The sequence below is a fragment of the Trifolium pratense genome, linkage group LG2 (genome assembly GCF_020283565.1).
Source record: "Trifolium pratense cultivar HEN17-A07 linkage group LG2, ARS_RC_1.1, whole genome shotgun sequence".
In the NCBI taxonomy this organism is placed as follows: Eukaryota; Viridiplantae; Streptophyta; class Magnoliopsida; order Fabales; family Fabaceae; genus Trifolium; species Trifolium pratense.
The window spans coordinates 64149753-64174601 of record NC_060060.1 but is presented as its reverse complement, the minus strand read 5'-3'; the positions used below and the strand labels follow the sequence as shown (position 1 = coordinate 64174601).

General features: G+C 39.2%; 1 protein-coding gene across 2 annotated transcripts in view; it reads left to right on the top strand.

Annotated features, from left to right (window-relative positions):
- Positions 1-233: 233 nt before the first annotated feature.
- The window catches only part of LOC123911406 (palmitoyl-protein thioesterase 1-like), a 42412-nt gene continuing 17796 nt past the window's right edge, over positions 234-24849 (top strand). Inside the window, exons 1-6 of one of the 2 annotated variants that reach the window (XM_045962810.1) lie at positions 234-431; positions 528-612; positions 1324-1375; positions 1465-1485; positions 1580-1633; positions 2170-2220. In XM_045962810.1, the coding sequence (XP_045818766.1) occupies positions 338-431; positions 528-612; positions 1324-1375; positions 1465-1485; positions 1580-1633; positions 2170-2220 (357 nt within the window). In that variant the 5' untranslated portion in view covers positions 234-337. The remainder of the gene's footprint in view (positions 432-527; positions 613-1323; positions 1376-1464; positions 1486-1579; positions 1634-2169; positions 2221-24849) is intronic. The other variant, XM_045962809.1, reaches the window with a different exon arrangement.

Sequence of the window (24849 nt, the reverse complement as noted above, 5' to 3'; positions counted from 1 at the left end):
TTTTGGTTTGGAGGAGGATAGTGGTGGAAGATAGTTTAAAAGATAAAGTGAAAAATAATATAGTGTTGAGAGACTATCATAAATGTGTGTTCCTTTTTTGATCCAAAGGTAATAAACCAATTTGCCCATGGTGGGAAACTTTACTACTTTTCCATGTTAAATGACACCTAAAAGTTGAATGTGACTCCTCTTCATTTATGAATCATATTCATATCTACTGCCACCATTGATCCTTCTTGACTGTGTCATTTGATTATCAATCATAACTATCATTATTCATTATACGATCTATATCAACTCACAATGAATACTTGAAAAGAATTCAAGCTTGTTACAGATGTTGCTGCTGCATCTTCATCCTCTTTCTTTTCTCATCTTCTTCTTCTCCATCTTCCCAATTTCATACTCAATACCCTTCATTGTCATTCACGGTACATTTACTTCTCCATTTTAATTTCACTTTCAGTATAGCATCATATTTCATAATTATGCATGTATTCATGAGAATGATTCTTGTTTTGTTTCAGGAATTGGGAATCAGTGCTCTTTCCCTACTGTCAAATTACTCACCGAGGAACTCATCGCCTGCTCTGTTGTTCAGGGATTTTGCGTGTATGCTTACCATCCATCAACTAATTTTGCAGTGTTTCCTTTAATACTGGATTCATTTCTGCTGTTTTTCATGCTGGTATTTGTTAATAATTTTTACTTGGATTATGGCTACTGTAATGTAGGGTATGTTTGAATTTATGACGGTGTCGAACAGGCATCGGTGTCAGACATGCGTCGGTGTCATACACCGACACGACACCGACACTTCTGATTACACTAAATTATGTCATTTTCTCGAATTATTATCGGTGTTGACATGTCAGTGTCTGTGTCGTGTCTGGTGTTCGTGTCTTTGTCCATGCTTCATAGGTTTGAATGGTTGATTTTGGAGGTCTGAGTCTATATTTTGGTGTTTACTTGAGATTTTAAAAAAAAAAAATTGAAACAATAAAATGATAAATAAATGATCATTTAATCTTTCGGTCACACTTAATTCATTCTTAGAAATATTTCATAGTTATCATGTAAGTACAACTCAGTCGGCAGATGCAAGGACATATGTAGTAGGGGCCTGGTTTTGAACATAGGACTTCCCACTTTTCCGCAAATAAAGTGTGTGAGTCTAGTCACTAGGCTGGCTACTTGACAAAAAAAAATTATATTTGTAGCTTCTTTAATATAGAAAATAAAATCAAGTCTTTCCCTTTCCTGCAAAATCCTCCATTCAAACATTATTTTTTGTGACTAATGAAGTTTCTGTATTTTCTTCAGTGAGATAGGCAATGGAGCATGGGATTCATTTTTTATGCCTATGCAAGAGCAGGTAATTGGGCAGAAGATTTTATGTGTATATGGTATTGCCTAATGGAAATATTGATTATAAGTGATTTGTTTGGTTTCAAATCTTTACAGGCAGATGTTGTTTGCCAGAAGGTGATGAAGATATTCCTGCATTATCGTAGTAACATTTCTTTTCTTACCATGCTTTTGAATTTAATATTTTTACTCTTTTAAACACCATGTACAGGTGAAGGAAATGAAAGAATTGAAGGGAGGATACAACATTGTTGGCTTCTCCCAGGTAAAACATGAGAATTGAGATTTTATTTATTTTTTTCCATTGGTTTTTTTCCTCCCTTTCGGCTTATATTATATGAATTGTTCTTACAAATATCAATGGATGCTAAATGCTAATCATTTCTCTATAGTGTTCTCTACTTTTCTTATGATTTAGGTTTTTGAAAAGATGTCCCCCTGACAAAGTATTTGATGAAAATTACATCTATACTTTCCCTTTTTTTATGCATCTATTAAGCATGATTTTCCAGCAAGTTGCAACAGTTGTTGAAAATTCCATATCATTTATGTAATTACTTATTTTACTCATAAGAGGGATCGACGTAATATTGGGGCATATGACCTAACACCACTTGCACGGCCGTGTTTGCACCGTTTGGTGCCGATTTTGAAGTGGTTCAAGGCCATGCACCACTCCTTCCTTATTCATTCATTGCAAGGATGGTTAAACTACTTATTTACATAATTTATATCACAATTGCTTCTTTTTATAGTTTTGTTATCTTTATACTTCATTCTTGAATTTCTGTTGTCCAACAGGGAAATTTAATTGGTCGAGGTGTGGTCGAGTTTTGTGAAGGAGGACCTCCCGTAAGAATCTAATTTTACAAGAGCAATTTTTTTATAATAATTAATATTGGGTTGTCTATGTTTCTACATATTCCATTACGCAATTTTTTTATAATAATTAATATTGGGTTGCCTATGTTTCTACGTATTCCATTACGTGGCAAGTCATGCTGAAGAATAATGTTTTCCAAGAAATGTTAATGAGAAGTCTTGTCCATAATTAGGGGAGTTGATAATCCATTGTTTCATATTCATGTGCATATATTTTCCATAAACCAAACATTGACCTTCTCATCAATTGTTGATATTCCATACTTTTTCCTCTAAAATGAACTCACTTCGATTGAACCAAATTCTGAAGTGTTATCTTTATTTCACTGTGTCATACCCCAAATTTTGACTTCATGGTTAGTGTTATATTATTTGCAATGCATTTCACTTTCAAATATTTAAGTTAGCTCATTTGGTATTGAGAAGAGAATTTGAGGAGTTGCGAGTGTAAGATCATGAGTTTGGATCCCACCGATGTCCTTTTTTCGTTTTATTTCATTTTATTATATTTTTTTTTAGTTAAAAAAAAAAAGACACAAAAAAAAAACAAAACAAAGGATAAGAGTGACAGTAAACAGGCGTATCAGGAAAGGAAAAAATCAAATTTCACTCATAAACAACATTGAATCACATTAGTTGTAGATGAGAACAAATCAAACCAAAAAGGAAAATTTTCATTCACTTGCAAATTTGCTCAATCATCATTCATATCAGATCAATCAGGATTCAATGCCAAAAAACCTAGTCCTATTGCTATAAAAACTCAAGATTACACGCAAAAAAGGGTGGAGGAGAAAAAAAATCAGAGAAAAAATCAGAGAAAAAACAGAGAAAACACAGAGGAAAAAAGAGAAAAATATTGCACGCATAAACAAAAAAAAAACAAACAGAATTCCAATCCAAAATCCTAGCTTCCGAATCCTTCACTTCTATTACCGAGAGTCGACCTCGCATTGCATAAAAAGACATCGGGAGGAGGAAGAAAAGAAGAGGAATACAGGAAGGAAAATTACTCCGAGATAACACTGCAGGGAAGGTTAGTACCACTCACTTTTCTTATTATGCATCACTTGTGTATGTGACTGATGTATGTAGAACCCATGTGTATTTGGATTGGATTTATTTTTTGTGATTTTGTTGAATAAAAATAACCGAGGCCTAATCAGTGTTTAAAAGAGAAGTTTGAATTTTTGGAGTTGTTTAAAGGGGATCTAGTCAAATAAAAAAATATAAAATAAAAAAAAAAAGAGGTGTCCGGTGGCGTCGGCGCCGTACCGGTCCGGCGGCCACCGCGCCGGAATCTGGGTCTCACGGTGGCGTTCCACCGGAAGGGATGAAGATTCATCCCTGTTCTTGATAACCAAGAACCCTAGCAGAGAAAAATTAAGAACCGAGAGAGAGAAAGTGAAGGAAGAAAGAGAAAATTTGTAGAAAATAAAGGGGGATCGGTAGTTGGTGATATATAGTGCTTTGATCTAGTGCACGCCCCCTCACAGTAGTACATTGATTTAAGGCTGTTGATTTCCATCCAACGGCCGTGTTCGTTTCTCGACAGAATCTCATCAAGACCGTCTGATTGATCAGACGGTAGAGGTCACTTTCCCCGTTTATTTTGTTTGGACAGTCCCTCTGGCCCCTTTCTAGGCTTGGCCTAGTGTGCCTGTTTCTATACGCTCCTCCCAGTTACTGTTCTGCGCCCCCTGTGAATATTATTTGTTTTATTTTTACTTATTTATCTGATTTATTTAATTTGCTTAGTTTAAAACAAAAAATAAATAAATTAATAAATAAAATTGGATTGAAAAGGGGGCGGCGGATGTACATCCGCTCATACCTCAAACGACCGAACGCTGGCCATGCGCCTTGCCTATCGGTTGTTTGTCTTCCACAACTTAAAATCAATCTCAACTCATCAAACTTCACTCTTTTTGCGTTCATACACGCTCAATTTTTTCTCAAACGGGTACCATCTCCCAAGCACGAGCCCTTTTTTTTCTAATCAAACAAACTTTTTCGCTAAAGCGTGACAAATAAATTTTCACAAATAAAATCAACCAACACACAAACATTTTCTACCAGAACTACGGGGCTTTGAGTTTCCCATCGCACCAGGGAATACGTAGGAGCAGGATTCAACATCTTGTCGAGCCCACTAATAAAAAACTAACATTTTTCTCCTCTTGTAAATAATTCCGATAATTAATAAAAGCAAACAAATAAATTAAAACACTCTTTTAACCCTAAAATTAACGCGAAGGTTCCCGTTGAGTACAACGGATGTGAGGGGTGCTAATACCTTCCCCTCGCATAATCGACTCCCGAACCCGGAAATGGTTGCGACGACCATTTTTCATTCTTTCAAGGTTTTATCGATATTTTCCTTTTCCTTTGGGAATAAATAAAGTTCGGTGGCGACTTTACTGTCTAAGCGAGCGTTTTTCGCCCGCGCATTTTTCCACCCGCTTCAGCTGGCGACTTCACTGGGGACATAAGAGAGTCAAGCCCATTCTTGTTAGTCTTAGGATTGAGTGTTTTCCGTTTGTTTGCTTGCTTTTATTGTGTTTCATTATTTTCCATTTGGTCTTGCTTTTATGCTTTATTTGTTTTAATTTCATTTATTTATGTTGTATATATATATCAATTGTGGGTTATGATTTGTTGTTTGAGAAAAGCTCTACACCCGAGCTTGAGAAAAAACTTAAGTTAAGTAAGGAGTAAGTAGTATGGGCCCATGGGATGTACATCCCAATCGGTGATATGCGAAGACTCCGCCTAGAGTAGATTTGTTCAAAAAGTCCGTCTGGAATTGGCTAGCCCATCCTCTTGGCGGAATTTTGGACATGGTCGATGACTCTATGGACCTTGTATAGAACCCAATGACTCCATTTAAGGGACACCCTTCGAATTGGTTAGCCCAATCTCGTGGGGAAATCCTAAATGAGGGCCGCGACCTTGGTGTTCGCCCTTAAACAAACAAAAATCTTAGAACCTACATGTGAGGGGATTGGGTAGTAAAGATTTAGAACCGGCCTATTGTAGGGAGCCCCTTATTTAGGCTATGTAATCAATTTCCAATCACCCTACAAATTGGACCTTGGGGTCACACCCTAACCTTCTTTTGTCTCATCATGGCATGTCATTAAAATCTTTTAGCATGCCTTGAAAAAAATTCTTTTTTTGCATTTTCATGCATCTGCATACATGCATCTGCATTCCCAAAACATGAAGTTCATCTATCTCACACCTTCATCCTCACCCGACCATAATTCCGCTAGCAGATTTCCCAATACTCGAAGCAAATTTAAAGCATGTCTCAAGAGACTATGGAAGAACTCCAAAAAGGTCAAAGGATGTTAAGAGATGAGGTCAACCAGTCGAAGACCCAATTGAGCTTGGTCATACAAATCCTACTAGGAAAAGAAGACAATCCTCCATCGGACCTGCTACTGGCCTGCCCAGCGCCTCAGACACCGCAACCATGGATGCTTCCCAAGTATCAACAACAGCAAAATGGATACCAACGGAAGAATCAGTCTGGACCTAGAAATAACTCTAAAGGAAAGAATGTGCACTTTGATCCGGTACCCATACCATATGGTCAAATCTTGTCGTACCTAATCCAAAAGGGGATGGTGAAGCCAAGATCTCTTCCCCCGGTAGCACTGCCATATCCACCTCATTTTGATGCGAATGCTAGATGTGAATACCATGCTGGATCACTCGGGCATAACCTTGAAAAGTGTAGGGCATTCAAATACAAGGTTCAGGAGCTCATCGATCGCAAATTGCTAACCTTCAAGGAGGAATCCCATGGTCACCCCTCACCTTGACAAGTCCGAGAACGTCAAGGGGCATCTTCAAAGTCAATGGATCAGCAAGGAGGCTCATCCCTAGAGTCATTAGACTTGCTATTTTCAGTTGTAGTTTCTTTCTTGCTAAGAATTGTTTTTTTTTAAATTTGTACTCTTGACTAGTATTTTTAATAAAACAAGCATGCATGTTTTTGGAATCCATCTTATCATATTCTCTTCTTATATCATCACTCGATTTTCCATTTCACTTCTCGTATGTTAACAAACTTGGGAGGAGGATGACGAAATAAAATAACTGAATTTGCTGACATATGCTTTTACTAGTAAGACCGAACTGATGATGTAAGGCATTGTTTCACCTTCCCAAACACTGGAGATATAAGGAGATAATCCGTAGACAACCCCTTTGAGCCCGAAGTTGATGTTCTTTCTATTTATAAAAACCCTTAAATCTTATCCGGGGGCAGGGTAGTTCTTCAATTAATTCAATGGTACATCCTAATGTAAGAGAATCGATCCATCTAATCACTCCACCAAGAGGTTGAAGCATGTTATCTTTCTCGTGCACATCATTTGACATAGAAAAAATAATGACAAGATAAAACTCATAATGGTTGATATGACAGTCATAAGCTTCCTGAATCTAAAGCAAATCTCACCAGAGTTGTTCCAAAAAATAAAAAAAAAGAGCCCGCTAAGTAAAAAAGAAAAATTGAAAAGAGACTTAGGCAAAAAATCAGGGCATCCCGATGGACCACATATTCAAAAGAAATGGTCCATGCAAAAGTAAGGGATTTTTAAAAAAAAAAAATGGAACAAGCTTGTGGAAAAAAAAGTGATTGTCACCTCAAAAACTCCATCCGTGCTTCGACCATTGTATCTACCTCGGTCATAATAGCTACCAAAATTCTCTTGCCAACTAAATGCATCCATTGAGTTAATTGAATTTAGGAATGGAGGACATCAAAGGAGAATGGGTGGGTTAAAATCAAATTTTTGAGCCTTATAATCCTTTTTCAAAAACCGTGAACCAGACCACGTTATAACCCTCAAAAGACCTAATTGAAGCTAGGTTAACTATGAAAGCATATTCAGCAAAATCGTTGTTAAACTGACTCCTCATGTTTGTGAAATATCGCTTATCACTTTCTTTCTATCACTTCTGAACATCATACATGTTCCTTGTGATTTTCTCCGATTTCAAAAACTTGCATGTGCGTTGCATTAGAACTACTTTTCAAAAGAAACAATTTTTACTAGACATTGAGGAAATTTCAACAAGGTCTGATTAAAAGGTGAATCATTTCAAGACACTCCTAACAAGGGGTAAATCACCTAGGGATCCTGCTAATCAAGAGTACATCCTTATAATCCAGGGGAAGATTATCCGAAAATCTTGTTGATTGAGGCCAAAATGTTTCTAATGATGGATCAAACCTTCAAAGTGCCAATCAATCAAGGGCACACTTTTCAACATCAAGTATTAGGGGCAGTCTGGGTCAACGATTTAATCTGGGGCATGCCTTTCAAGGATTCAAATATTGGGGCAACATGTGTTTATCACCCCATGGATGAAGAAGAGTCTTCGCTCACAGTCTGATGCAGCCAAAATACAAGAGCGCAGCTATGCTCCATTTTGGAGAGCTCCTTTTATTCCTTTTTACTTCACTGATAGTTGACATGTGGCAAAAATTGATCAAAAGGTTGAGATTTAAAGTTTGTTTTAGTAAAAAATAAAAATAGGAAGCACAGAAACATCTTCTCCCTCAATTAGTGGAGTCACGGTTGCATTTCTTCTTCCTCCGCCGCAGTCCCTCTCTGGCTATATCAGCAGGTCTTTTGGTACCAACAGAAGAAGGTGAAGAAGAAAAATCCTTAGCAGTGAAAATTCTAGCATAAGAACCATGGTGATTATGATGATGGTACTGGTGTGATTTTGTTGGGTGAGAAAGGCTTAACCCAAGACCCAATTCAAGCTCAGACTCATCTGGGCTAGAAGAATCCTCAGAAGAAAGTGCCAAGTTTTCATCTTTAGAGACACTTGACATGACCCACCAAAATTAAACCAAATGGGTAGTCAAAAACGTGAGGTGAAATAACAGATCGTTGATTGTTTTGGCATCCTTTGTGAATCGAAAATCAGATCGAGATCATCCTTTGTGAAATTTGAAGAAGGAAAATGGAGTTGTCGTATATAAATTGTTGGCGGAGAGGGACGGTGGCAGAGGATGCAGTGGAGGAGGAGATGGTTGCAGGTCCATGGACCATGAGTGATTTAGGAAGAACGTGATGTTATGCAAATATTTATTTTTACACTTTAAATCTCAGCCATCTGATATACTTTTGCCACATGTCATCCATCAGTGAAGCGAAAAGGAATAAAAGGAGCTCTCCAAAATGGAGCATAGCTGCGCTCAAAATACAAGGCCCAAAGAAAAAGAGATGTAAAAAAAAATGCTCGCTAAGTCGAAAACCCAAAAGGGCGACTTAGTCAATAGAGAGCGTCCCGGTGGATCGAAAACCTGAAAAGGCGGTCCAGGAAAAAATTAGGGGCACCAAAAAAGGAAATATTCTCCCGGTGGACTGAAAACTCGAAAGAGCGGTCCAGGCAAAAGTTAGGGATGTTTTCAAAAAAAAATATACAGAGAAAAACAAAAAGGGCAAAATGAGGTACAACAGGGGCAATTCCTCTCCATACTTTCAAGCTGCTCAACTAAACTTGGTCGTGCATCAATAATCATTGAGTTCAACATGAGTGTCGGGGAATCATGCTAGCAAAAAAAACCTTCTCAACCCATTCATTCCCTACCATGGGGAAACTTTACAAAACATTCAAACCATAACCATGCATCTTGCATCATTCATACTTACATTACTCTAGAATCCAAATCACGCATCATACTGGATCCATTATCTCTTATGAGTCGAGCTTAAATTTCTCTAGCATCGAATAATGCATCAAATTGCATCCATTATGACATGTCTTAACATATCATTCATGCATTTGGCATCATGCTTGCATTTCAAAACCTCCAAAATTTCCAATAAAAGTGGAACCACTTTCAAACTAGAAGCCCAATCTTCATTGGCAAATCAAAAAATCAATCTTCATTGACAAATCAAAAGTCCAATCTTCATTGGCGAATCAAAGCCCAATATCCATAAACATCAACTAAGCCCAACAACAATTGGCATCCCTAAAGCCTGGTCTTTGTCGGCATTTCATGCATCGATCACACATTTCACATAACATGCATTCATATCATGCATTAAAAGTGCATCAACAAAATACCTTGCATCCAAAAATCATGCACATATGGCATAAACAAGCATTTTGTGACCACTCAAGGGAGTCCAGTTAGTTCTTTGTCAAAAGTCCATTGCTACCATCAAGAGGGGTTCTTGTCCAAGGGTGACTCGTTAGTTTCCCTAGTAAACAAACAATCAATCAATCCTAGTCTTGTTCATACACCAATGACATCATACCCTTGTTTGGTTCATACACCGGTGAGCATGAAAATTTACCATTGTCTGGTTCATACCCCTACGACAATATATCCTTGTTCGGTTCATACATCGACGACAATCAACCTTTGCCCGACTTATACGCGTATGGAAATTCCAGGGGCCCATCTTCCAAGTCTTATCAAATTTCAATCTTCGTTGGAAAACTAAAGCCCAATCTTCATTGGCTACCAATCTTCATTGGTAATCCAAAGTCCAGTCTTCGCTGGCAAATCCTAAAACCAATCTTCGTTGGTAATCCAAAGCCCAGTCTTTGCTGGCAATTCTTAAAATCAATCTTCGTTGGTAATCAAAGCCCAGTCTTCGCTGGCATTTTCCAGAACCAATCTTCGTTGGTAATCCAAAGCCCAGCCTTTGTTGGCAATTCCTAAAACCAATCTTCGTTGGTAATCAAAGCCCAGTCTTCGCTGGCATTTTCCAGAACCAATCTTCGTTGGTAATCAAAGTCTAGTCTTCGCTAGCATTTTCCAGAACCAATCTTCGTTGGTAATCAAAGCCCAGTCTTCGCTGGCATTTTCCAGAACCAATCTTCGTTGGTCGTTGGTAATCAAAGTCCAGTCTTCGCTGGCATTTTCCAGAACCAATCTTCATTGGTAATCAAAGTCCAGTCTTCGCTGGCATTTTCCAGAACCAATCTTCGTTGGTAATCAAAGTCTAGTCTTCGCTAGCATTTTCTAGAACCAATCTTCGTTGGTAATCAAAAGTCCAGTCTTCGTTGGCATTTTCCAAAACCAAAAGTCCGATCTTATGCGGCGGACAAATCAAGTTTGATCTTATACAGCAAACCAAAAGTCCGATCTTATGCGGCAAACAAATCAAGTTTGATCTTATACAGCAAATCAAAAGTCCGATCATATATGGCAAACCAGAGTCCTTCCCAATTTGATGTTTAAGAGTTCCATCCTTATTTGGCGTTTCCAGAGTCCTACCCAATTCGAGAGTTGCGGAATCCTACCCTATGTCGAATTCTAGAGTTCTACCCTATTTAGCATTTTCAGAGTCCCACACTATTTGGTTTTTTCGAAGTCCCATCCATATTTGAAATTTTCGGAGGCCCACACAATTTGGTTTTTTCCAGAGTCCCACACTATTTGGTTTTTTTTCGGAGTTCCATCCATATTTGAAATTTTCGGAGTCCCATCCTATTTAATATTTTCGGAGGCCCACACTATTTAGTTTTTTCTCGGAGGCCCACACTATTTGGTTTGTTTCGGAGGCCCACACTATTTATTTTTTTTCGGAGGCCCACACTATTTAGTTTAGTTTTTCCGGAGGCCCACACTATTTGGTTTGTTTCGGAGGCCCACACTATTTATTTTTTTCGGAGGCCCACACTATTTAGTTTAGTTTTTCCGGAGGCCCACACTATTTGGTTTTTTTCGGAAGCCCACACTATTTAGTTTTTTTTCTCGGAGGCCCACACTATTTGGTTTGTTTCGGAGGCCCACACTATTTATTTTTTTCAGAGGCCCACACTATTTAGATTATTTTTTCCGGAGGCCCACACTATTTAGTTTTTTTTGGAGGCCCACACTATTTGATTTTTTCAGAGTCTCATCTTATTTAACATTTTTAGAGTCCCATCTTTATTTTGTATTTCTTCGGAGGCCCATCCTTAGTTGGCAAATTCGGAGTCTCATCTTTAATTTGTATTTTCGGAGTTCCATCCTTAGTTGGCAGTTTAGAGTCTTGTGGTTGCTGAGAATTTAGAGTCTCATCTTCATTTACCCTCTCAGGCAAAATTTTGGGTCTTCTTGTATTTAACTATCTTTTATCACTATCATGCGATTAAAAATATTTAAATAGGGGCAGCTGTCATACCCCAAATTTTGACTTCATGGTTAGTGTTATATTATTTGCAATGCATTTCACTTTCAAATATTTAACTTAGTTCATTTGGTATTGAGAAGAGAATTTGAGGAGTTGCGAGTGTAAAATCATGAGTTCAAATCCCACTGATGTCCTTTTTTCGTTTTATTTCATTTTATTATTATTATTTTTTTTTAGTTAAAAAAAAGACACAAAAAAAAAAAAACAAAACAAAGGATAAGAGTGACGGTAAACAGGCGTATCAGGAAAGGAAAAAATCAAATTTCACTCATAAACAACATTGAATCACATTAGTTGTAGATGAGAACAAATCAAACCAAAAAGGAAAATTTTCATTCACTTGCAAATTTGCTCAATCATCATTCATATCAGATCAATCAGGATTCAATGCCAAAAAACCTAGTCCTATTGCTATAAAAACTCAAGATTACACGCAAAAAAGGGTGGAGGAGAAAAAAAATCAGAGAAAAAACAGAGAAAACACAGAGGAAAAAAGAGAAAAAAGAGAAAAATATTGCACGCATAAACAAAAAAAAAACAAACAGAATTCCAATCCAAAATCCTAGCTTCCGAATCCTTCACTTCTATTACCGAGAGTCGACCTCGCATTGCATAAAAAGACATCGGGAGGAGGAAGAAAAGAAGAGGAATACAGGAATGAAAATTACTCCGAGATAACACTGCAGGGAAGGTTAGTACCACTCACTTTTCTTATTATGCATCACTTGTGTATGTGACTGATGTATGTAGAACCCATGTGTATTTGGATTGGATTTATTTTTTGTGATTTTGTTGAATAAAAATAACCGAGGCCTAATCAGTGTTTAAAAGAGAAGTTTGAATTTTTGGAGTTGTTTAAAGGGGATCTAGTCAAATAAAAAAATATAAAATAAAAAAAAAAAAGAGGTGTCCGGTGGCGTCGGCGCCGTACCGGTCCGGCGGCCACCGCGCCGGAATCTGGGTCTCACGGTGGCGTTCCACCGGAAGGGATGAAGATTCATCCCTGTTCTTGATAACCAAGAACCCTAGCAGAGAAAAATTAAGAACCGAGAGAGAGAAAGTGAAGGAAGAAAGAGAAAATTTGTAGAAAATAAAGGGGGATCGGTAGTTGGTGATATATAGTGCTTTGATCTAGTGCACGCCCCCTCACAGTAGTACATTGATTTAAGGCTGTTGATTTCCATCCAACGGCCGTGTTCGTTTCTCGACAGAATCTCATCAAGACCGTCTGATTGATCAGACGGTAGAGGTCACTTTCCCCGTTTATTTTGTTTGGACAGTCCCTCTGGCCCCTTTCTAGGCTTGGCCTAGTGTGCCTGTTTCTATACGCTCCTCCCAGTTACTGTTCTGCGCCCCCTGTGAATATTATTTGTTTTATTTTTACTTATTTATCTGATTTATTTAATTTGCTTAGTTTAAAACAAAAAATAAATAAATTAATAAATAAAATTGGATTGAAAAGGGGGCCGGCGGATGTACATCCGCTCATACCTCAAACGACCGAACGCTGGCCATGCGCCTTGCCTATCGGTTGTTTGTCTTCCACAACTTAAAATCAATCTCAATCTCAACTCAACTCAAAAGGTGCTATTCCAATACTCGAATGAAAACTATTGTTGTACGTGAACTCGATCAACGGTAAACACGAATCCCAACTTACTCCTTGCTCCAAAACACAAGCTCTCAACAAATCTTCCAAAGATTGTATCGTCCTTTCCGATTGGCCATCCGTTTGAGGATGATAAGCCGAACTCAACCTCAACTTAGTCCCTAAAGCCTCTTGTAAACTTTCCCAAAATCTCGAAGTAAACCTCGGATCTCGATCCGAAACAATACTCGACGGAATACCATGCAACTTCACGATTTGCTCCACATAAATCTCGGCCAACTTAGGCACCAAGGTACCTCTCTTAATAGCAATAAAATGCGCACACTTCGTCAAACGGTCTACTACCACCCAAATCACTTCATAACCTTTAGTAGTCTTGGGTAAACCTCCCACAAAATCCATCGCAATACTATCCCACTTCCATTCCGGGATAAACAAAGGTTGTAACAAACCAGACGGTTTCTGATGCTCAATCTTCGACTTCTGACAAACTAGGCAAGCATAAACAAACTCAGAAATTTGCCTCTTCATTCCTGGCCACCAAAACAACTTCTTCAAATCTTGATACATCTTGGTTACCCCAGGATGAATACTCATTCCACTCCTATGACCTTCTTCCAAAATCATCTTCTTCATCTCGGGCACATCGGGCACGCACACTCTTCCATGAAATCTCACAACTTCGTTCTCGTCAACTTTGAAATTAGCTTCTTTTCCTTCCTCAACCACTATTGCCAACTTCTCCATTAACTTCTTATCCGTCTTTTGACATTCTTTGATATTCTCTAGAAAAAGATTCGTCAACTTCAACATTCCCAACTTCACACTCTTAGGAGTCACTCCACACACTAGACTCAAATCTCGGAATTCTTCAATCAACTCCAACTCTTTCACCATTAGTGATGACATGTGCAACGATTTCCTACTCAACGCATCGGCCACCACATTAGCCTTTCCGGGGTGATAACTCAAATCAAAGTCATAATCCTTCAAAAATTCGAGCCATCTTCTTTGTCTCATATTCAACTCCTTCTGATCGAATAGATACTTCAAACTCTTGTGATCACTAAAGACTTCAAACTTCGATCCATACAAGTAATGCCTCCATACCTTCAATGAAAACACAACTGCGGCTAACTCAAGATCGTGTGTCGGATAGTTCCTCTCGTGAACCTTCAGTTGTCTCGACGCATACGCTACCACTTGACCTTTTTGCATAAGCACACCTCCTAGTCCCATCTTCGAAGCATCACAATACACGACGAAAGATTCCTTAGCATCCGGTAAAATCAACACAGGCGCGGTAGTCAACCTCTTCTTAAGCTCTTGAAAACTTTCTTCACACTTCACATCCCAAACAAACGCTTGATCCTTCCGAGTCAACTGCGTCAAAGGCAAAGCCAACTTCGAAAATCCCTCAATGAACCTCCTATAATAACCAGCCAATCCAAGAAAACTTCTTATCTCAGAAACAGACTCCGGCGTTCCCCATTGCAATACGGCATCAACTTTCGCTGGGTCAACCGCTATTCCTCCACTTGAAATCACATGACCAAGAAAACTTACTTCTTTCAACCAAAACTCACACTTCGACAACTTGGCATACAACTTCTTCTCCTTCAAAACTTGTAAAACAATCCGCAAATGCTCCTTATGTTCCTCTTCGGACTTTGAGTAAACCAAAATATCATCGATGAATACCACTACAAACTTATCCAAGAATGAATGAAAAATCCTATTCATGTACTCCATAAAAACACCAGGTGCATTGGTCACACCGAAAGGCATCACCGAATACTCGTAATGACCATACCTCGTCCTAAAAGCAGTCTTTGGTATATCCTCCGTTTTCACTCTAATCTGATGGTATCCAGATCTCAGATCAATCTTACTAAACACGCAAGCTCCAACCAATTGATCCATCAAATCATCTATCCTCGGAAGTGGATACTTATTCTTGATCGTCACTTTGTTCAACTGTCGGTAGTCAATACACAACCGCATACTCCCTTCTTTCTTCTTAACCAATAACACAGGTGCACCCCACGGCGATACACTAGGTCGAATAAACTTCTTCTCAAGTAGTTCTTCTAGTTGTTTCTTCAACTCATTCAACTCTGACGCTGACATTCGATACGGTGCCATAGATATCGGACTAGTACCAGGTACCAAATCGATCGTAAACTCTACTTCTCTTTTCGGCGGTACATCTGACACGTCTTCCGGAAATACATCGGGAAATTCACAAACAACCGGTAACTCTTCCACCTTAACTTCACCTTCCATCTTCAAGGATGCAAACAACGCATACACCTCTACAGGTTCCTTCAACGACTCTACTACTTCCTTCTTACTCATCAAATGCAAACTCTCCTCCGGTTTAGGAAACACAACAGTCTTCTCGCAATGATTGATATGGACTCGATTAAATATCAACCAGTTCATACCAAAGATAACATCTATTCCACTAAGTTGGATACACACTAGGTCCATTCCAAAGTGTCTACCAAACACGGTTACGGGACAGTCACGACATACGAGACGGGTAGTTACAGAACCATTAGCAGGAGTTTCTATTTCCATACGACCAGACATTTCAGACACAGGTATACTAAGACGCTTCATGCAATCAACGGATATAAAAGAATGTGTAGCTCCCGTATCAATAATCGCAATTAAAGGAGTGTTATAGATGAAACACGTACCTCTAATGAGATTATCCCCCTGATCCGCATCATCTCCACTCAAAGCAAACACCTTTCCCATAGTCTTCTTCGGCTTCTTGCACATAGGACTCTTGTGACCCTCTTCACCACAATTGAAGCAAGTCACCTTCACTTGACACACATCCGACTTGTGTCCCAACCTCCCACAATTGAAACACTTGTCCACCTTCTTTGGGCACTCATAAGACTTATGACCCAACTCACCACACTTGTAGCATTGTCCACCACCTCTCTTCTTTCCACCACTAGACTCAACAACCTTCTTCCCCTTGTCACCATAGGGCTTCCCACGGTCTTGACCTTTTCCTCTCTTGTCACTCATGGCCTTGTAGTAATTAGTCTTGGCCTTTCCATCATCATCACAGATACGGCACTTATCCACCAAAGTTGCAAAGTCTCGGATTTGAGAAAATCCGATAAGATGCTTGATGTCCGGGCGCAACCCACTTTCAAACTTGACACACTTGTCATTCTCAGCTTCCACGGTGTTGTAGTGTGGACTAAACGCACACAACTCCTCAAACTTCACGGAATATTCCGCTACAGACATGTTCCCTTGCTTGAGCTCCATGAACTCCACCACTTTCTTGTTCCTAATATCAGCCGGAAAGTACTTCCTCAAGAACTCTCCCTTGAACATCTCCCAAGTGATTACCACTCCACCAATTCCCATCCTCAGCTTAGCATTCTTCCACCACTTGTTAGCTTCTTCACGAAGTACATAAGTACCCAAGGTCAACTTACTCTCCTCGGTACACCTCATAGCCTCAAAAACAATCTCTACTTCCTCTATCCACTTAACAGCAGCCTCCGGAGCATAGCCTCCAATGAAAAGCTTCGGATTATGCTTCATGAACCTCTCTAACCTCATCTCATCTTCCCTCCCGGGTTGATGATCTCTAGCCACGATGTTGGTCAAAGTAGCTATCGCATCTGCCATCTGATTGTTAGCCCTAGCCGCCATGATCCTGAACAACCAACCAATCCAAGAACAAACTTAGAAAGGTAATATCAACAGTGTTATCTCTACACAAGTTGAATATATGGGCAACTATTCCTAATTGGTTCCACATGAACCGACCTTGCTCTGATACCACTATTGTAACACCCAACCCCTTAACGCGTATTTATTAGATATAAATAAATAAAACACTTAAGAAAATCTAGGCGTCACATGTTAATAATACAAACCACGGCATAATTAAAAATCATGCTAGCACAGCGGAATTAAAAGCGAATAATTATCATAATGTATATCATACAATGATCATAATTGTTCACACAATATCCCTAGGCTCTAGGCCATATCAACAAAGGATATTATGTTTACAATTCAAAAGATAGGAATAGCAAAGTTAAATATGCCATCACGGGCTTAATACAATTCAAACGAATAACCCGACCCGGTAAGACCTAATCAGAGCAATTCTATACAACCCATCAAAAAGATATATAACATATATCTAAGGAGTAGTCTACGCTAACTCCTCACCAAAAAGCGCACTACACGAGCACGAGCAGCCTCTAACTCTGATCGGGATCCTCAACCTGAGAACCTGAACCCCCAACGGTCCAGCACATAACACAAAACATGAGAGTTAGATCACATAATCAAAATACAAGTGTAAGTAAATCGATACTTAAACACTACTTCAATACCATAAGCATGCCTCACAATTATACATATACATATACATATACATATATATACACATCTATAATCCAATTAGCAGTTCTCAAAATACATAATCGAATACCAACTATCAAGTATCAGTTATCAAATATCACAAGTAGTCAAACATGTGTCACATATCACTTATCAAGTAATGCACACATATAACCTAATGCAACTCTAATGCTTCAACTTCATGAATGTCAATCCTAGACATTACTAATGCATGTGGTACCATCTTCTTTATTAGAGTATCTCACCTCTAATATCCTTCTTTATCGGATAAATATAATCCGATATACTTCTTTATTGGAATATCCAATATCCTATTTAATTCATGAATGCATGTATATGTTTCATGAATCCACTCACAATTAATAGCATTAAGCTTCTTCCTTTACAATGTGGAATAATATCCAACATTCTTCATTATTAGAATAAACAATTATCCTAATATTCTTCATTAATCACTTCCTTTATCATATCTCATCATCATACAATTAATCATAGCTAAAAGCACCTAATTGTATGTTAGAATACCACAATTACATGTTATAAGTGCATAATTCCACTAACAAAACATCAACAAAATAATCCTGTCACAGAGCTGTTCGCTATAGCGAACAGGTAGCGAACAGGTAGCGAACAGGTAGCGAACAGACACAGAGCCAAAATCCAATTAGCGAGCAGGTAGCGAACAGGTGGCGAACACGTTCGCTGTAGCGAGCATCTGGCGAACACATTCGCTGTAGCGAGCAGGTAGCGAACGCAAACAGACACAAAACCTCAACTGGCGAGCAGTTGGCGAGCATCTGGCGAACACGTTCGCTGTAGCGAACAGGTAGCGAACCACACCAGAAGAACATCTGTTCTTGAGTTTTCAGAAAATGATTTTTCACTCAAAATCACCCAAAATCCCATTTTTCATGTTATAAACCCCAAATATGTTTGTTTTCATGTATATAACACATATATAAGCACAAAAGGACGGATTGATTCTCCGATCCACATCATTAACATCGAAAAAGCAAGGATTTAACATTTATGAGTCTAAAAGCTCAAGAACACATATAATCACTCAAAACATACAAATTCTCATTATTTAACCCATGATTTCGCTCACACTACATGGTAGAAGTATATTGAACATGTTATTAACATTGGGTTTCACTTTCTCGAAGATTAACTCTCCTAAACCAAAATGAAAAATGGGGTGGAGGAAGTTCGGGTGAGGAGAAATCGGCATTCTCCCCTTCCTCGGATCACCCACGATTAAGGAAACTACTCTCATACCTGGATTCGAAGAAAACTCGACGAAGATCTCGAACCTCTAGCTTTTCTTCTTGCCCTAGCTCCACAAACTCTCCTCTCTTCTCTCAAGAACACAAAACTATGAGTAAAATGAATTTCTCTCCCTTGCTTCATGGCCATAAGGGCGCCACACACACACCTCACAAGGCCCATTGGGCCTCAAGCCCATTGGCTTGGCCCAATAACACGATAACCCTCACTACTCGCCTAATAACTAAAGCATTCGATAAATAACTAAAGTTATTAACTTATTTAAAATGCCACGTTAAATAAAATATTTTAACACATAAAAATAATAATATGAAAATTGGGTCGTTACAACTCTACCCTCCTTAAAGAATTTTCGCCCTCGAAAATTACCTGAGAATAACTCCGGATACGAGCTCCTCATCTTGCTCTCCAATTCCCAAGTTGCATTCTCACCAGCGGGTCCTCCCCATACTACCTTCACCGAGGCGATATCTTTGTTCCTCAACCTCTTCACTTCTCTACCTTCAATCCTCAAAGGCACAGTCTCGACCGTTAAGTCATCCCTCACTTGAACATCATCTGACTCAATCACATGTGACGGGTCTCTAACATACTTCCTCAATTGTGACACGTGAAACACATCATGCAAATTCGCCAATGATGGCGGTAAAGCAATCCTATACGCCACTTTCCCCACTCTTTTCAAAACCTGATAAGGACCAATAAACTTCGACGTCAACTTCCTCGACTTCAAAGCACGTCCAATTCCGGTAGTCGATGTAACTCTTAAGAAAACATGATCACCTTCTTGAAATTCAATGTCTTTCCTTCTCTTGTCATGATAACTCTTTTGACGACTCTGAGACGCTTTCATCTTCTCTCGAATCATTCTAATCTTTTCCGTAGTCTCTTGCACAATCTCCGGACCAAGAATCACACTCTCTCCGGATTCAAACCAACAAAGCGGTGTTCTACACCTCCTTCCATACAAAGCCTCAAAAGGTGCTATTCCAATACTCGAATGAAAACTATTGCTGTACGTGAACTCGATCAACGGTAAACACGAATCCCAACTTACTCCTTGCTCCAAAACACAAGCTCTCAACAAATCTTCCAAAGATTGTATCGTCCTTTCCGATTGGCCATCCGTTTGAGGATGATAAGCCGAACTCAACCTCAACTTAGTCCCTAAAGCCTCTTGTAAACTTTCCCAAAATCTCGAAGTAAACCTCGGATCTCGATCCGAAACAATACTCGACGGAATACCATGCAACTTCACGATTTGCTCCACATAAATCTCGGCCAACTTAGGCACCAAGGTACCTCTCTTAATAGCAATAAAATGCGCACACTTCGTCAAACGGTCTACTACCACCCAAATCACTTCATAACCTTTAGTAGTCTTGGGTAAACCTCCCACAAAATCCATCGCAATACTATCCCACTTCCATTCCGGGATAAACAAAGGTTGTAACAAACCAGACGGTTTCTGATGCTCAATCTTCGACTTCTGACAAACTAGGCAAGCATAAACAAACTCAGAAATTTGCCTCTTCATTCCTGGCCACCAAAACAACTTCTTCAAATCTTGATACATCTTGGTTACCCCAGGATGAATACTCATTCCACTCCTATGACCTTCTTCCAAAATCATCTTCTTCATCTCGGGCACATCGGGCACGCACACTCTTCCATGAAATCTCACAACTTCGTTCTCGTCAACTTTGAAATTAGCTTCTTTTCCTTCCTCAACCACTATTGCCAACTTCTCCATTAACTTCTTATCCGTCTTTTGACATTCTTTGATATTCTCTAGAAAAAGATTCGTCAACTTCAACATTCCCAACTTCACACTCTTAGGAGTCACTCCACACACTAGACTCAAATCTCGGAATTCTTCAATCAACTCCAACTCTTTCACCATTAGTGATGACATGTGCAACGATTTCCTACTCAACGCATCGGCCACCACATTAGCCTTTCCGGGGTGATAACTCAAATCAAAGTCATAATCCTTCAAAAATTCGAGCCATCTTCTTTGTCTCATATTCAACTCCTTCTGATCGAATAGATACTTCAAACTCTTGTGATCACTAAAGACTTCAAACTTCGATCCATACAAGTAATGCCTCCATACCTTCAATGAAAACACAACTGCGGCTAACTCAAGATCGTGTGTCGGATAGTTCCTCTCGTGAACCTTCAGTTGTCTCGACGCATACGCTACCACTTGACCTTTTTGCATAAGCACACCTCCTAGTCCCATCTTCGAAGCATCACAATACACGACGAAAGATTCCTTAGCATCCGGTAAAATCAACACAGGCGCGGTAGTCAACCTCTTCTTAAGCTCTTGAAAACTTTCTTCACACTTCACATCCCAAACAAACGCTTGATCCTTCCGAGTCAACTGCGTCAAAGGCAAAGCCAACTTCGAAAATCCCTCAATGAACCTCCTATAATAACCAGCCAATCCAAGAAAACTTCTTATCTCAGAAACAGACTCCGGCGTTCCCCATTGCAATACGGCATCAACTTTCGCTGGGTCAACCGCTATTCCTCCACTTGAAATCACATGACCAAGAAAACTTACTTCTTTCAACCAAAACTCACACTTCGACAACTTGGCATACAACTTCTTCTCCTTCAAAACTTGTAAAACAATCCGCAAATGCTCCTTATGTTCCTCTTCGGACTTTGAGTAAACCAAAATATCATCGATGAATACCACTACAAACTTATCCAAGAATGAATGAAAAATCCTATTCATGTACTCCATAAAAACACCAGGTGCATTGGTCACACCGAAAGGCATCACCGAATACTCGTAATGACCATACCTCGTCCTAAAAGCAGTCTTTGGTATATCCTCCGTTTTCACTCTAATCTGATGGTATCCAGATCTCAGATCAATCTTACTAAACACGCAAGCTCCAACCAATTGATCCATCAAATCATCTATCCTCGGAAGTGGATACTTATTCTTGATCGTCACTTTGTTCAACTGTCGGTAGTCAATACACAACCGCATACTCCCTTCTTTCTTCTTAACCAATAACACAGGTGCACCCCACGGCGATACACTAGGTCGAATAAACTTCTTCTCAAGTAGTTCTTCTAGTTGTTTCTTCAACTCATTCAACTCTGACGCTGACATTCGATACGGTGCCATAGATATCGGACTAGTACCAGGTACCAAATCGATCGTAAACTCTACTTCTCTTTTCGGCGGTACATCTGACACGTCTTCCGGAAATACATCGGGAAATTCACAAACAACCGGTAACTCTTCCACCTTAACTTCACCTTCCATCTTCAAGGATGCAAACAACGCATACACCTCTACAGGTTCCTTCAACGACTCTACTACTTCCTTCTTACTCATCAAATGCAAACTCTCCTCCGGTTTAGGAAACACAACAGTCTTCTCGCAATGATTGATATGGACTCGATTAAATATCAACCAGTTCATACCAAAGATAACATCTATTCCACTAAGTTGGATACACACTAGGTCCATTCCAAAGTGTCTACCAAACACGGTTACGGGACAGTCACGACATACGAGACGGGTAGTTACAGAACCATTAGCAGGAGTTTCTATTTCCATACGACCAGACATTTCAGACACAGGTATACTAAGACGCTTCATGCAATCAACGGATATAAAAGAATGTGTAGCTCCCGTATCAATAATCGCAATTAAAGGAGTGTTATAGATGAAACACGTACCTCTAATGAGATTATCCCCCTGATCCGCATCATCTCCACTCAAAGCAAACACCTTTCCCATAGTCTTCTTCGGCTTCTTGCACATAGGACTCTTGTGACCCTCTTCACCACAATTGAAGCAAGTCACCTTCACTTGACACACATCCGACTTGTGTCCCAACCTCCCACAATTGAAACACTTGTCCACCTTCTTTGGGCACTCATAAGACTTATGACCCAACTCACCACACTTGTAGCATTGTCCACCACCTCTCTTCTTTCCACCACTAGACTCAACAACCTTCTTCCCCTTGTCACCATAGGGCTTCCCACGGTCTTGACCTTTTCCTCTCTTGTCACTCATGGCCTTGTAGTAATTAGTCTTGGCCTTTCCATCATCATCACAGATACGGCACTTATCCACCAAAGTTGCAAAGTCTCGGATTTGAGAAAATCCGATAAGATGCTTGATGTCCGGGCGCAACCCACTTTCAAACTTGACACACTTGTCATTCTCAGCTTCCACGGTGTTGTAGTGTGGACTAAACGCACACAACTCCTCAAACTTCACGGAATATTCCGCTACAGACATGTTCCCTTGCTTGAGCTCCATGAACTCCACCACTTTCTTGTTCCTAATATCAGCCGGAAAGTACTTCCTCAAGAACTCTCCCTTGAACATCTCCCAAGTGATTACCACTCCACCAATTCCCATCCTCAGCTTAGCATTCTTCCACCACTTGTTAGCTTCTTCACGAAGTACATAAGTACCCAAGGTCAACTTACTCTCCTCGGTACACCTCATAGCCTCAAAAACAATCTCTACTTCCTCTATCCACTTAACAGCAGCCTCCGGAGCATAGCCTCCAATGAAAAGCTTCGGATTATGCTTCATGAACCTCTCTAACCTCATCTCATCTTCCCTCCCGGGTTGATGATCTCTAGCCACGATGTTGGTCAAAGTAGCTATCGCATCTGCCATCTGATTGTTAGCCCTAGCCGCCATGATCCTGAACAACCAACCAATCCAAGAACAAACTTAGAAAGGTAATATCAACAGTGTTATCTCTACACAAGTTGAATATATGGGCAACTATTCCTAATTGGTTCCACATGAACCGACCTTGCTCTGATACCACTATTGTAACACCCAACCCCTTAACGCGTATTTATTAGATATAAATAAATAAAACACTTAAGAAAATCTAGGCGTCACATGTTAATAATACAAACCACGGCATAATTAAAAATCATGCTAGCACAGCGGAATTAAAAGCGAATAATTATCATAATGTATATCATACAATGATCATAATTGTTCACACAATATCCCTAGGCTCTAGGCCATATCAACAAAGGATATTATGTTTACAATTCAAAAGATAGGAATAGCAAAGTTAAATATGCCATCACGGGCTTAATACAATTCAAACGAATAACCCGACCCGGTAAGACCTAATCAGAGCAATTCTATACAACCCATCAAAAAGATATATAACATATATCTAAGGAGTAGTCTACGCTAACTCCTCACCAAAAAGCGCACTACACGAGCACGAGCAGCCTCTAACTCTGATCGGGATCCTCAACCTGAGAACCTGAACCCCCAACGGTCCAGCACATAACACAAAACATGAGAGTTAGATCACATAATCAAAATACAAGTGTAAGTAAATCGATACTTAAACACTACTTCAATACCATAAGCATGCCTCACAATTATACATATACATATACATATACATATATATACACATCTATAATCCAATTAGCAGTTCTCAAAATACATAATCGAATACCAACTATCAAGTATCAGTTATCAAATATCACAAGTAGTCAAACATGTGTCACATATCACTTATCAAGTAATGCACACATATAACCTAATGCAACTCTAATGCTTCAACTTCATGAATGTCAATCCTAGACATTACTAATGCATGTGGTACCATCTTCTTTATTAGAGTATCTCACCTCTAATATCCTTCTTTATCGGATAAATATAATCCGATATACTTCTTTATTGGAATATCCAATATCCTATTTAATTCATGAATGCATGTATATGTTTCATGAATCCACTCACAATTAATAGCATTAAGCTTCTTCCTTTACAATGTGGAATAATATCCAACATTCTTCATTATTAGAATAAACAATTATCCTAATATTCTTCATTAATCACTTCCTTTATCATATCTCATCATCATACAATTAATCATAGCTAAAAGCACCTAATTGTATGTTAGAATACCACAATTACATGTTATAAGTGCATAATTCCACTAACAAAACATCAACAAAATAATCCTGTCACAAAGCTGTTCGCTATAGCGAACAGGTAGCGAACAGGTAGCGAACAGGTAGCGAACAGACACAGAGCCAAAATCCAATTAGCGAGCAGGTAGCGAACAGGTGGCGAACACGTTCGCT